The sequence below is a fragment of the Calonectris borealis genome, chromosome 14, assembly GCF_964195595.1.
Source record: "Calonectris borealis chromosome 14, bCalBor7.hap1.2, whole genome shotgun sequence".
NCBI lineage: Eukaryota > Metazoa > Chordata > Aves > Procellariiformes > Procellariidae > Calonectris > Calonectris borealis.
Window position 1 is genome coordinate 15874966 of NC_134325.1, and position 15509 is coordinate 15890474.

The 15509-nt window shown below is 37.4% G+C and overlaps 1 protein-coding gene across 2 annotated transcripts in view; it reads right to left on the reverse strand.

Annotated features, from left to right (window-relative positions):
* GAS2 (growth arrest specific 2) overlaps nt 1–15509 on the reverse strand; it is a 98389-nt gene that overhangs the window by 56129 nt on the left and 26751 nt on the right. For both annotated transcript variants that reach the window (XM_075163295.1, XM_075163294.1), the window contains exon 4: nt 3399–3540. In XM_075163295.1, the coding sequence (XP_075019396.1) occupies nt 3399–3540 (142 nt within the window). The remainder of the gene's footprint in view (nt 1–3398; nt 3541–15509) is intronic.

The window sequence follows — 15509 nt, forward strand, 5'->3', positions numbered from 1 at the left end:
TGTTGCTATATTTATTACAGATGCTAGTGTCTTTTCTGCAGTTCATACAACAGGCACAGCATCCACCTGTTCTTTGCAGAGGCATTAACTCCAAGACTTCCCTGCCATGTCTCTGCATTAAGATACGTGCAAAGGGCAAAATACATATGATTGCTATCAGTCAGCTCTGGCTGTATTATAAATCTTCACAGAAAACTATATTTCCAAGTTGTTTTTTAAACTATATTAAAACATCATAACATTCAGCAAGACTAAATATTTAATATTATAGACTACTAACTACAAGTTAGTAGTACAATTATGTTGTTTTCAAACTTTTGAGTTCTCTACTGATCTCTTTTAAGGATCTTTGAAGTAACTCTACTGATTAGAAGGCATAAGCATATCTACCAGCGTAAAAAATACCGCTTTTTTTTCCTACTATTTATTTTGAAGAAAGACTTTGATCCTGTTTCCTTGTTTAGCTTAGCTGGATAGTCCAAATCCAACACAGCATTTGAACCCGTGCTTAACTTTAAGTAATTAAATAAACTACTAAATCAGTCCACAAGCGATGTACAGGGACACAGGAGTGACATGAGTCACCTGCTCGTCTGGATCAGCCCTAGAATGTTAATGCTTTGCAGAACCAAGCTTCTACGAACACTCAAGATTCCCATTAATATCACTCGCCTGCAGGCTCCTCAGACGTGGACTGCACCTATCTGCTATAGTGTCTGCTTGACACAGTTCCATTCCAGCGAGGAATACCTTCATATGACTTCAATCTGAGTGTTAAAAAAGTGGGAGTGTTGGATGCACTGGTGTGCAGTTATACTTGCATGATTTCAAAGACTTCAGAACTCATCAGGATGAGAACATATTTCTAAGTAATGAGAAATAATAGCAATTAATAACTTCTTAGCTAGTATATATCTAATTTTGCTGAGCTCTGAATAGACTTGGAACTTTTTTTTTTTTAAATTAGCAGTGTCATAAATCCATGATTCAAATGTTTCAGTGCAATAAATCTTCAAAATTACTCTTATAACATTAGAACATGAATTTGCCAGAAAAAGGCCTCAGGAATGTTTTATGTGATACAATGGCATGAAGAAAATATCACTATGTGCATCTAATTATATAATACAGTATTTACATACCATAAAGGAGGCAGAATAGAGTAAAAAAGGAGGATAAAAATCAAGTCATATAAGAACATTAACACAGTAAGGTTCCTCAATATAGACAGAAACTAGCAATTTACATATCAATACAGTTTATTAGCCATGGGGAAAAAACACAGAAAACACAAAAACCACATACCTTTGTGACCATAATTTCACCACAATTGTTTATTATGAAAGACACAGCAGACTTCCATAACGCAGGGCGAACACTTAGATATCATTTACACATTTCTCACCACTTTGAATAGAACCTTTGATATTACTTACCTTTGCTGAATTTTTATTTCCTAGGCAGTGGAGAAGTGATTTGTGGGAGAGAGAGGAACATAAAAGCTTTAGATTGGCAACTGTTATGATTCATCATTATTGCTAATGCATTAGGAAAACCTCAAATGAAATCAAAACTTTTAAGAGTTCTAGCTCAAACCGAGGGGGAACAGCGGCTTCTATTTTTATCTTTTTTAGAAATGGCATGGTCACTATCCCCTTCTCAAGTTCAGAAAAATAGGTTAAAATATTATCAAGTCCTAATCCTATTTCCAGCACCATAAGTCTTTTCAACAAACACATTCTATAAACAGTAACACTCAGAGAAGGAAAACAACAGAACCTAGTTTTCAATCAGTGAAGAAAATCAGTCGCTAATCAAACAAATCTAATACAGCACAGGCTTGCGGACTGTGTCTTTGGCATATTTCACTTCAGTTTTCTGAGAGAGGAAGTCATCTTGAACATCAACTTTCCAGGTGCATTTGCACTTAGTGTTAGACTGTGGCAGGCAAAACACTGTGAATGTGTAAAAATTAACTTATCCAGAGAATGTCGGTATTTCAGCTATGCCAATTCCATCTCCAAACAAGGTCTGGTTTCTTAACAATGCACGAGAAAATTCCTTATGAATACGCTCTCAATTACATAGTTAACCTATTACTGGAACAATGGTAAACTGCTGAGTTTACCACAGCAGTACAAAATCTAAATTCATTTACGTGCTGGATTAACCACAGATTCTTCTGCTTATCTCACACATTGGAGGTCTGTGTCCCCTTCCTTCTTGTGTTTGCAAGTTTCTTTGTCCTAGGCAATGTCCAACTTCTCCATAATTTCAAGTCTTTGGAAATACAATTATTGTTCATCTTCCACATGATTTGCCATGTCCAATAAAAATTTCACCTTGAGGATTTAATTAACAAAACAGAGACAATACGTATATCCTCCTGACTATTTGTCACCTTTGTGATACTAATTTCTTCTCTGCCAAGCATTTTCTCCTGGAGATATAAAATAATCTAATTTAATTTAAAAAATCTCACAGGATAAAAGAACAGAAAATGAAAAAAATTGCTTCAGGAATAGTTGTGCTAGAAGAGCAAGACTGTAAAAGAAGGGGAATAAAGCAGTTGCAACACAGATAAGAACTGGGCAGTCAAAGGCCTTTTGAGCAACAGAGCAAAGAAGCCTCTTGATTCAGTACAGTGTGTTAATTTGTCTTCCATAGAAACTGAGCTGCCTATCATCACAACTGTTTTACACTTTTATCTGAGTTCAGATAAGAAACAAACATTTGATTCTCTTCATTTCATGATATTTGGCTGAAATAAAATCTAGAGGTAAAATGCCTAAGTTTTCCTTTGATGAGAGAAGACTTAAAATAATGAAGAATATGTACTATTAGAACAGTGATTTCCTAAGCAGTCCAATTCTTTTGATGGAACACCCTGAAGCAATAGTGTTGGATAATTTTTGTCCAGACCTGTACATGGGAATCAGCTGGAAAAAATGTCAGTGTAGGATGCAGAGAAGAATTTCGTATTTTCTTGCCTCCTGAGCAATCCATTGAATTTGCACAAATAGCTAAATGTCTGCAGCCAAAACTGAGAATGCATTTGTATCCTACTCTCCCTAAACAGAACAGGACTATCTTATTCATTGAACTGAGGAAGAGCACTCCATAATCAAAGTGTGTGTAGGGTGAAAAATCATCTGTGTGCAAGAAATTATAGCATGATTTTTGTCTCATTTAGGCTCCTCTTAAAATTGACTTAAATGATTTTTAAGTGATGTGTACTTTATTTGTTCATGCTTCAGATGAGGGGCAGAACTAACACAGTCAGACACAGGTCAGATTTGGAGTCAGGATCTATTAAGAGAGCCATTCTGTCTTTCAACACTAAACACAAAAGCAAAAGTTATTTAGAATTACCAACTACTATATAAACAAATACATACCCAAACCTTCTGACTCAAACAGGCAGGTATCATCCACTCCTACATCTCTGCACCAGGATAAGAAATTTGCTGTGTTGTCTCGTGCAAAAAAAGACCCTGAAGGAGCATTGGCTTTGCATGGAATCTTCCGTACTGGTAAGGTCTGAAAAACAGAAGTTATCTATTTAGATAAATGATACCTGCGAGCATAGTACTTAAGTATTCTGAAATCAGTATGCAAATTTTGCATAGATGGATGACTACAGAGCCTTTCCTTGTCCATTAAAGAATTCCAAACAAAGAAGAATGAGAAGTGAATTTAATGGTACAAAGTTGTCAACCACAAAGTTTTTTCAAAAGCATCATGATTGGCTACACGATGTGAAGTTCAGAGCTGAATCAGTATTAGCAACTTTTTAGCCATATTAGCAACTACAATTTTGGGATTTAGTGTTTGGTCCAGTTCACTGAATTAAAAAAAAAAAAAGAAAAAGAAAAGAAAAAATTTATAAAGACAGACTTTAAACTAGGAACTGAACTTCCACAAAATTAAGGGTGAATTAGTTTCAGATCTATGTTAGGAGGGAATCATAGTGTAAAGCAATAGGTCTTGAGGACTAGAGAGTGTAAACACTTCAGAAACACCACTGTCTCCCATTTAACAACATACGTAAGCCCCTTATGCGCAACACAGAAATGTAATCTAGTAGCTACAAGATCAAGGTTTAACACAGAGCCAGGCTCTCATTGTACCCCAGTAGTTCCATTTACATGTTTTCAATAACAGAGGAGCTGCTACAGATACAGCATATTAATATCTGAACCAAACAGAGTAATTACCACAGCAAGCTTTTTACTTGTATTGGTACATTTACTGAGACACATACAAAGAATACTTTAGCATTTAGTTCTCATTTAAGGTTTCTTTTCCTCAAAGGAAAAATAGCCATCATCAACGGCAAAATGAAGAAAGAATGAAATATTGTTACTACATAACTTTAGAAATCTCTAAACCACGGGGGAATTCAGACCCCATGTCGATATGAATGTGCTGCTTTTCTATTATGCTGATTTATGAAATATTTGCTTCTGTTCTGGAGTCAGTAGTTATTCAATGGCAAGTGAGCTAAGAGGTAGAAAACTGAAAATGGTGTCTCTACTAGTTCCTAGATCTATGTCCAAAATTCCGTTTTTAACAGTCCAAAATAATTCTTGGAAATGTGGAGAGGGAATAAAAGACACAGGAGTAGGCTTCCCCTTACAACAGCTGCTGGTAGCATACTAACGTCAGTATTTAAAGACAGTTTAGAATGAGTTTATATGTGATTTTATATTAGATATATGATAGCAGCAATGTAATTGCAGAATACATCTACATGCACAGACATATGATAGCAGCAATGTAATTGCAGAATACATCTACATACCTGATAAACCAAATAAACTGCACATAGAATGGCTACAGGGATAAACCAATTCTACTTATTCTATCAATACGTCAGTAAGAGCTTATAAATTGCTTTAGATGTATATACGCTTTATAAATGCTTAGACCTACTCCTCAGATCACCATCTAGCTCTCATTCCCCCATGTTTCTTATTCCAATTGCACTTTTTTACATTTATTTCCCTATTTTACAAAAATGATGCTTATGTTTCAAAATATTTCAAAGGAGATATTAATACTTTTCTACATTGTATTCTCAGAAAACACTGACCAGTTTTACATGATATTTTAAAGAAAAATCCAAGTAAACCTTGTGTCATAGACACCACATCACCTCCTGGACCATCCTGGAATTAGGGAGGGAAAGAAGGAAGAAAGTAGGGAAGGATACATGACTATTCAATAGATCCAGTAAAAGTAAAAAACAATGAAACCCAAATTCTTCCAAGGGGCTCTAGATATGGAACAACCTTACAGATCAGAGCACAAGGAAGTTGTTAACCATTATTTTAAATCCCTCTCCATTCTTTTGGAGGGAAAAAGAAAAGAGCGGGAGAGAAGAGCGGGAGAGAAGAGCGGGAGAGAAGAGCGGGAGAGAAGAGCGGGAGAGAAGAGCGGGAGAGAAGAGCGGGAGAGAAGAGCGGGAGAGAAGAGCGGGAGAGCTCCGTTCCTCACAGACCAGGGCTTTTTTTTTTCCTTTTTTTCTCTTTTTTTTTTTTTTTAAATAAAAAGCTATTAGCACTAGACACATTTCTAGACTAGCACCCATTTCACACCACACTAATTTCTTCAAAGAAACAATGAGTATCTGTACCCTGAGGCAAATCCTCATTATACTCTACAGACCGCTTCACACATTGAATTTCCCCTTGTGACTTACAGCCTTCAGGAAGAAGTAATGCAGCATTTGTCCTTCTGTGCCCCCCCTACATCTTTTCTCAAAAGATTTTAATTGGACAAGTCTAATAGTCTTAAAAGAGCACCCTTCTGTTAAAAGGAGTCACACAAAATTCTCTGGCAGCCTGCTGGAGGAAGGTCAACTAGTCCAGTCTGCATTTGGAGAAAAGCTGTCAAAACAAGCCTTTTGTTTCACGATTTTCTACTGAACGGCAGCATGACGCAAGATGGGAAACAGGCAGGGAGCAGCAAGAGTTGGGCTGCTCCATGAGGGAAGATAAGCCAGGAGCCAAGGGTGACCCCAACACAAGAGGTGGCAGCCCTCTCCGGCAACATTGCCATCCCACAGCACCCGAGGAGGACAGCGCCTGTGACATAACAGCTTTAGCTGACTGTCCTGTGACAAGACAAGGTGACAAGTCAGGTCTAGTGTCTGTCCAGGAAGACAAGTCAGAAACAGCAGGAGACAAGGCTGGACGCAAAGCTGCAGCAGAGGCTGAGGCTCCAGCCACAAAGCCCAACCAGCAGGAAGCAAGGCTGGAGATGGTCTGTCCACAACGTGGCTCCGGCAAGAAGTGGGGCTGAGGTCAAAGGGAGCGCCTGGGCCATGGGCAGGGATGCAGGCTGAGGTCCCAGGTGAGGCTGGTCACGACTATTAAGGTATTTTGGTTCCCTCACGTCCTGACAGCAACTATTCTGTTATTTAGTATTTCAGTGGAATCAATCCCTTCAGAAATACATAGCTAGTTTATAATCAACTCTAACTTGTCGGTAGATTCAAAGAGGTGCCATTTCATAGCACTGTACCTTAATATGGTTACATAAAACATCCACTGTACATACAGCATACTTGATCATATTCTCATAGAACCAAACTACCAGCAGCTATAAATTTATCACCATTAAAATGAAACAGAACAAAATCCTTCTCCCATGATATCTCTGCTTGGACCAGAGTATCTGAAGTGATACATAGATGTTGAACCAACTGAGTTAACAGGTCAACGTAAGGAGACCAAACAAATTATATATGACAAAACTATACTCTTCAGAATTTTTGAATGACTACGTCCAGTTTGAAGCACAAATCCTGGATGACCTTATAATGGATTAGCAGCACTGCGACAAGAACAAGATGACAGAAGCCAGCTCCAGTATTCCTGGCACTTGCATACTTCTGCATAAGCTACTTCAGAGAGCATGGAAAGGAGATAAAGGTATAGTTATTTTCATTTGAAAGCAGACCTGCGGTGTCAAATCATGTCATCTCCTAGTTCCCTCCTCAGCTCTCATCTCTGGATTTTCCACAGTGCCTATAGGCTACTTTGCTCTCAGAAAACTTCACTAGAAAACTAGCGAGTCTTCTCCAAGACAAAAACTGTTTATAACCCCAGGAACAGCTCAGAAGGGCATTACAAGTGAAATCATACCAGGTTTGTCTCCTTCCACTCAGTTCTCCGATTTCAGCCCAACTGATTCTGAGCCTTTAAACTACTTTGTCCTGCCACATCCCCTGATAACCAGCCTATATTCTTTCACATCATGCTAAGGGTATTAAACGCTGTTCTGGAAGTCTGTGATAAAACCTTCATATTACTTCAGGAAATTTGAACTAGGAAAAAAACCCATTAAAAAAAAGAAATATTGTGCTATATGGCTGGTGGCTGCCATCTGGCAATCAGAGGAGACTTTGGCCCAGCATGGGCACAACCAATCTGCTCTCCTTGGCCCTGAGCCTACAGTATACGAGCAAGTCCACAGCACTGGTCCTGGAGACCAGGAGCTGGTCCTTGGCACAGATGCCCTCAGCAGTACAAAAGCTGCTAGAAGGGAGGAGGTAGCCAGGAGAACCTACACTGCCTTTCTCATAAGGGGCTGTCGGGAAGGCATTGCAGTGCTGGCAGGCATGCAGAAAACTCTAGTTTTCCCCTGGGTCAATGCTGCTCCCCAGTACTAACAACACGCGAAAAAATCTGGTTCTAAATATTTTATGTCTTCTGATTTAGGTAGATCGTAATGACTGAATATAGAAATGCTTTCAAGAAAAGCAATTCAGAACAGATGGTTTATGTGTCAGAACTCTATGCAGTTAGAGTCAGCAAATAAACCATCTAAAACTTCATGTACGTAACAGACTATCCATAAATTACGCTTCTATACCTTGACAACTAAGACAGACCTTTAAACACATCAGTCAACCTAGCTTCACTGTGAAACTTAGATATTCATGGAGCTCGCAACATTTCTTTTACAATTATAAAGATTACGATGTCTTTTAGAAGTGCATTTTTGTAGTAACAGCTACTAACAGCAAATATGAGTCTAGGTACAGAACTATCACACTTAACTAATCAAACTTGTGATATTCTCTACTTTCATAGTGACAGAAAAAATGTCTGATTAATGGGTGCCCTAAACAACTCAGAAGTGACAAACACCCAAATGTAAAAACAAGGCATGTCCTGGACTAAAGAGGAAAAACCCTACATTATTGAAGGGGGGGGTGCGGGGGGGGGAAGTCATTTTATGGAACAAATACTACACAGATAAATACCCCTGGCATCACACTATCTCACTAAAATGTAGCATTCTATATTTCATCCCATTTCGCACAATATTAGCGTCTTGCTGAAGAGAACAGCAAAAAAAACTCCTCTCCATTCAACAATAGCACGATCAGGTTTATCACAGAAATCATAGGGAAATACTCATATTTTCTCATCACCTAATAAATTTCCCTACCACCTTTTAAATAGAAGTCTACTTTTTTAATATTCCCAAAACTATCACTGTAATGTTCAACCTATAACACATGAAAGCTCTTATTTAAGAAAGGTTTCATGCACAAATATTTTTTACTGATTTGTATAAATGGCCTGACTATCTCAAAAGTGCTTTCTAACAGATCATTCTGAAGTAATTAGGTTTCCATATGGCAAAAGTGACTTTTGTTGACATAGTATAGTATAACCGCAGTTGCTTTGAAACAGCAGTGGCCGCAATTACTCCTATCAAATATCATGAAAACAGTTCCCCAGTTACACTCCTTTTACAATCTTGTCTTGTTGATGTGCATGCATGTGGTTTAATGCAGGATGTGAAAGTGTGAGTGAAACATATGATGCAATACTGGAAAAATGCTGTCAGGTTCACTTCTAAACCCAAAAGGGACTCTCTTACACCGATGCTCTGAAATCACATGGAAAAATGTATTTTTTGTACCTTTTTTCCAAAATGAGGGTCCACAAATACATATTAAAACACCCATTTTTTTATAGCAGACTTGAGCCATATCCTGAAGATTCCTAATCATACCCCGCTCTTTGAATAGATGATTTCATAACTTTTTGAACTGTCACTTGCACTTGAATAAAAGGAAAAAGGTTAGCAATTTTGTTTGTTATGGAAGAGGGTTACAGTTAGCTAGGCACTCATAGGAAAAATTTGCTTTTATCGGTTGATGACCCACATTAACCAAAAAGAGGGGGTGAAATTACATTATGGAGATTGCAGTAGCTGACTGCAGTGGTGTCTCATGTAACTGTTTAGTGTTACGTAAGCATAAATTCATACTGAAATTTGAGTATATCAGCTACATAGAACATGCACCTATTTCAGAACTTTTTACAATTTTGCCTTTAACTTTGCTACTGGGCAAAGAGCTATTCTTTTCCTTCTTAAATTCTTCCCTCATTTTGCTCAGGTATTCTTAGAAAAGAACACCTCCTTCCCCTTATAAAATCTGAATTAGCTCTTTAGGATAGGCAATACAAAAGAGAAATTCTGCCACAATCTTCTCTGTAAATATGACTTTTCTCCTTGTCTTTTGTTAATTTGTCAAACATAAGTGAACTGAATCTCATTGTTACAAGAACTGCTACAATTCACCTGACCACAGAGTGACAATACCCCTAGCCAGCCATCATTTACTCAGTTGCTATTCTTAATTCTTCAGGAACTCAAACCTAAAATGTTTCAGATCCCATTTACAAATCACAGAAGTGGTGTCCCAGACACTCATTTCGGCAAAGGAAAATTAAGTTTACCTCAGACTCCTTTGCAGTGGCAAAATTCAGGTTTGGTGAATAGCCATAAAATATAGACAAGTATGAACTAGACATTAAATAAATGAAACTGTAATACCTACAAGGTAAAATAACTACTCCTCGTCAAGGTGCGCCCAGTTTTATTTTCCCCCTACCCCATTTACTATGGGAGAGAACACTTTCCAAATATAACAACTGGACTGACAAGCAAAAGAATGTGCTAAATGCATATGCAAAATGCATAGAAGAAACACTGAATATAGAAATACATACATGGAATTTAAAATGAAGCATTTCCCACTGCAAAAAATAAAACCTAAGAAAAAAAATATAATCCCCCCCCCAGCCTCCCAAAGCCACAACAAAAGTTAAAATCCAGGAAATTAAAAAAAAAAAACCACAACAAAAAAAAACAAACCAAAACAAAAAACCAACACAACCACACATACCACTCAACATGGAAATTTTGAAGCCTTAGGAGACATCAATAAAAATTGCCAAAACTTTTCAACAGACATGGAACCAGGAACAGCTTCCAGATTAATGAAAAATGACATTGCACTTACAACAAAGAAAGCATCCCTAAGCAATTCACTTAACAATTGGCGAAACATTGTCCTTCAGTGAAATACAACCTTTGCACTGTCATATTAAGTACTGTAGAGAGATGTCATTTTAATGGAATAGCAGGTTGGATTTCAAGTTTAAAGATCATGTGTTGACCAGATTTTTACCCTATGTAATCACTGCAGAGATCATCAAAAGCCAAAAATCACTCATCATCAACTTCCTAGATTCTAAGAAAGCATTTGTGTTCACTTTGGAATACCTAACAAATTTATGATATGCCAATAAAAATAATTAACATCATCAAGGCTTTATATCAACACACAGACTACAATGTTAAAATAAATACAAAACTAAGTGAATGGTTTAGCCATGCTATTAGTGTCGAAGTAGAATACATTCTCCCACTTCTTCCACGTAGCATTAGTTTTTACTTCTTAAGAGTAAGCATAGATGGAGAATAAGCTTAATTTAACAACAATATAGTTTTAGAAGTTAAGATTTTGTTCATGGCTTTGTTCTTCCAAGTGCTCTGTCCATGACACAGCTTACTGGTCACACAGCAAAAGATGAAAACATTGGTTATCATTCCAAAAAAGATGGGGTTAATAAATAGTTACGAAAAAATAATTTAACAGAAACACTGCAACTCCTACTTCTAGCAGTGTGTTAGAAAGCCAAGGAATACAAGAGATGATTCAATTCACATACAATGCACCAGACAACTGGGATACCCAGAAGTAAATAATGTCAAAAATTGGCAAGGCAGAAGCTTCATTCACCAGCTTATGCACATTTGATTATTTGACTAATAATTAATTTATATGTAGTTAAGGGACATGTCCATTTCAACATATGGAGGCAAAATCATGATGTTTGCCAGAATAAGTGGCATCTATCTAACTGAAAGCAAAAGCCTCAGTAAAATATGACATGTGAGGAATTTCTGTTAGGATTCAACCGATATTTGGCAACTGAATTACCTGGAAATATCTGGAAAGAGAAACTAAAGGAGGAAACGCGTGGGACGTTGTGAATGAATCAGGCGGCCACCTATGAGAGGCTGGCTGTTGGGCAGCTGGATAACGCACAGACACCAACAACCAGGAACCCTCCATTGGAGAGCAGGTGAGGCACAACTAATGGAAGCTGACAACAAAGAGCCCATTTAAACAGATGTCAGACCCTGTTCCTGCCCACTCAATTTGTGTAATCGAGGATGGGATTAAGTCACTATAGTCTCGGAGAGACCTATAAATTGACTTTCAAAATTTCCGGACATCCAACTGTATAACATATCTATGCCTACTGACAAGTTCACTTTTATCAATAGTCTTTCAGAGATCTTGTAGAAGTAATTTACAAACTCCAGGCATGTACGCGCCACAAATTAAAAGCACTGCTTCTACTTATCTACAATCTGAAAATGCTAGCAGGCCAAATGCAAAAATCAAAGATGGTTTGTTTTTTTTCTAATGCTATAATAGCATTAAAGAGAGGGACTAAAATCAAATAAAAAAGAAAAGCAGCTTATTAATATTTTATAGACAGAGAAACTAAGACAGAGACACAAAGATAAGTCATGGCAAAGACCTCCTTGCAGTGTTCCTGAAAACAAACGCAAGGGGCAAAGCCTGGGATTCCGTAGTTCATTCCCATTCAATAAATGCTCTGTACTTTGTCCCTAGACCTCTGGTTTTCAGAATTTACATTTAGATGGGGATTTTTAAGATTGGCATTTCATAATAGGTTTCTTAGATAATATCTGCGTAGAACAGAATGGGGCAATTCGCACAGTTGCTCTTTCAGAGGACAATTACACCTTATCTTTGATACGTGATCGTAAGGTTTTCCCCATCACAACCACAGAAGTCAGAGCTGAATTAATGTACAGTTAGTTGAAGAAGTTTAAGAATCCTAGTTTCTGAATTTCCCTCATTTATATTGTAATTTAATGAGAAAAACAGGAGGATTGCATTTGAGTAAGTTGTTTGTGGCTATTTCATTGTCACACAGTAGGACCTGTGAATGAACATAGCAACTACATGCATAAGCAGCAATTTTTCCATGAGATATAAACTGGTCAAATCTGAGTGGATTTTCACAGGACACATTTCAAAAAACATCTTATTAACCCATGATCATGTCTTATCAAACATCACATTCTTGAAGGGGATATAATTCTCTCAAAGTGAAGTTAACTATGACAAATATTAAATGTTGGCAAAACCAACTCATTTTAGTCTCAGAAATTTCAAAATCACTTCTTCCCCTTAGTCATTCCAGAACAACCCAAGCTAAGGACAATGCTTAGAAAGTTTCAGTTGGAATATCTGAAGTTCATCAAAACACATTATAGGTTCTAAAATTTCATATTGAAAGATGTTTCCATAATTTCACTTACAGTGTGGTACAATGTAGTTCAAATAACCAATATATTTCTTTGATCTATGGAATTATAGTGGATAACCTTTCACTGGCAGTCTGAATAACAAATGTAAGAATCCATTTAAATTCCGTGATGTAATAATTATAACATTGGGTATACTGCTGTATGACAGTCATGCCTCTTCTTCCTTTTCCTCCTGTTTTTCTCTCAATGATCAATCTCACACTTGGTGACCTTTTGAAGTGCGAGGCAGGGTGGGGGGTTCCCAGCTCTTTCTGTAAGATTAGTTCCAAATGGTGCTTTACCTAACGCGAGCCAAGTGTCAAGGAAGACTGTGATAAAGATCTACGCAGTCTAGAGGAAGATAGAATTTTTTCAGATGCTTTATCTGTTCGCTTTTTGGATTTCCAGATGTTTAACAAAGATAGAATTTTTATGCAGATGCTGAAAACATTCAGAAAGAATTTCACATGTAGCTCACTGCAGGTAAGTCTGATTCTCCAAAGCCCTGTATGTTCATTTTTAAGAAAAATTGCATCTTTGCCTTTATGATAAAGAATCTGATTTTCTGTGAGTTTTCCAATTAGAAACCACAAGGAAACTGCTAGACCCCTGGGAATTCTAAGCTGGCGTAGAATTTTAAAATGTCCATGATTTGAAAAACATGTTGGAATGTTAATCTATACAGCCAAATTTCCAAACCAGCCTTAAATCAGCCTCTAAAGTTGCGAACAAAGCTTTACTGTATACTTGAAGCATTTGGGACCAATTTACATATACAAGCCCAAATGGGAATACATGTTTATTTAAACAAATTAGACACAATTATGATATCTATAAATTGGTGTCTATGCCTGAAAGTGACTTCTGTTTTCTCCTGCATTGCAGTCATCACTTATGGCTGTATATTCTCTATTCCCATTATTTCAGAAATTTTGGCTCAGTATTTTAAGTTCAAGACTCACTATTGGTAAATGGACCAAATTCTGTAATTCTTGCTTATTCATTATTCCCTAAAAACTACTAACACTGAGCTTGACCTAAGAATTGCTAAATTAAGCTGAAGATAGTCGGTCTAAATTATATTTTCTCAAGCTTTTAAAAATATATGCTAATTTCCATTCAAGTCCCTAATCTTATATTTCTGTTCCAGACTATTCCTAATAGTCTAAATAAAAAGCCCCATAGAAAGATCTGTTACAAAGATTTTTGCAGTTTCCTTCAAAGACTTAACAAAATAAATAATAGGATTGTTGCAACGCATTTCACATAAAAGGCAAAATCCAGCAAATCTAAAAATGGCTGTTTATATATTTCTTTCAGAAAATATGCCATCCCTATTTGCAATACCTGGACTGAAGTAATGGTAAAAATGTTATGGAAACTTCCAGTTTTAATACAAATTTTATGAAGTGTCTAAGTATTAGAATTCCATACAAAACCAATGTTAATTAAAAAAACTTGAGATGCCTTCTAGTTAAATGATGTTATTAGAAATCAAAGTTTGGTTCTCCTCTTGACCTGATTTGCAGTCTGAATCATTAGGATATTTTCCAAAGCAGGATCTAACAGGCAGTTAACTGCTTAAATCTGCACTGCTTTTTCCATGAAAACTACCTTGAGATGCAAATTCTGATTATTTCTGCAATGTCAAATAGGAGTGGAGGGAGGGGTACGCAGGAGAATCCCTACCTCAGGTGCACTAACAAGAGCAAGGCCAGTTCACACAGACATTAAATACACTCCAGCCAAACAAGGGAACAAACCATGCTTTCCCAAGGACAAGAAGTATCAGTGGGAAGAACGACCTGGAGAGAGGTCTCAGTGCTCCTTCCAGGATTGTGTTGGTCTGCCCCCAACAGAGTGCATGGCTTCAAGTGCACCTAAAGGTTATAAAAAGTTCTTCAATGTATTCACCTGGAAGGTGCCAAGCAGACAACCACAGAATATCCTAAATTTGTTCAGAAATCTCCTTTTACGGTCTGGTGAGAAACAGAACTCTATCCTACCATGCAATCCTCCTGCAAGCAGAAAAGCCTTAGTTGTAAAAATTATTTGCTGAGGCATATAGGGTTTGTCCACATGACCTCTTGCAAGCAAATCTTACAGTATCGGCAAGAACCTGGTAGCAATCCAGTTGAACATGAGCTCAGCAAGCTCTTGACATGTCTGAGAAAGGTACAAGGTATTCTCTAACAAACAGCTTTACAGTCTTGTGGAAATGATTCTTTCCAGATGGATTAGCACTTGTGAGTCATTTCACAAGATTATTCTTTTCCTCTCATATCCACAGCAGTCTGCCACTATAAAGATTAATATACAAAAAGACAATGCTCTACTTTTTTTTTTTCCCCCCAAGTAACTGAGGGACATATCTGTACTGTAAATGATTAGAAATTGGCTCCACAAGCTTTTACTGCAAAACAAAAGTCTCCAGAAAGTACAAGTGTGCAGACAAGCAACTTGCTGCCCCAGACCACAAAGAATCTGTTCATAGCCTAACCACATTCATGCAATGAATCTGACTGGAGAGTCAGATTTATAACTTACAGAGAGCACCTGAACACGGCTCTGCCATAGCTGAGGACTCTTTATGCTGGGCAGACAGGCTCAAGGCACCAAGCTTACAGAATACTGTATTTGCTGGGAATCCATCCCATCTACAGACCACAATAAACTTGAGAAACTGAAGCCTACAGTAAAAATAGAACCACCATGTTGATTAGATCAGATTTTCAGCTTGGCCATCCAGGGTCTAAGAGGACTAAGATCCACATGCTTCAAAG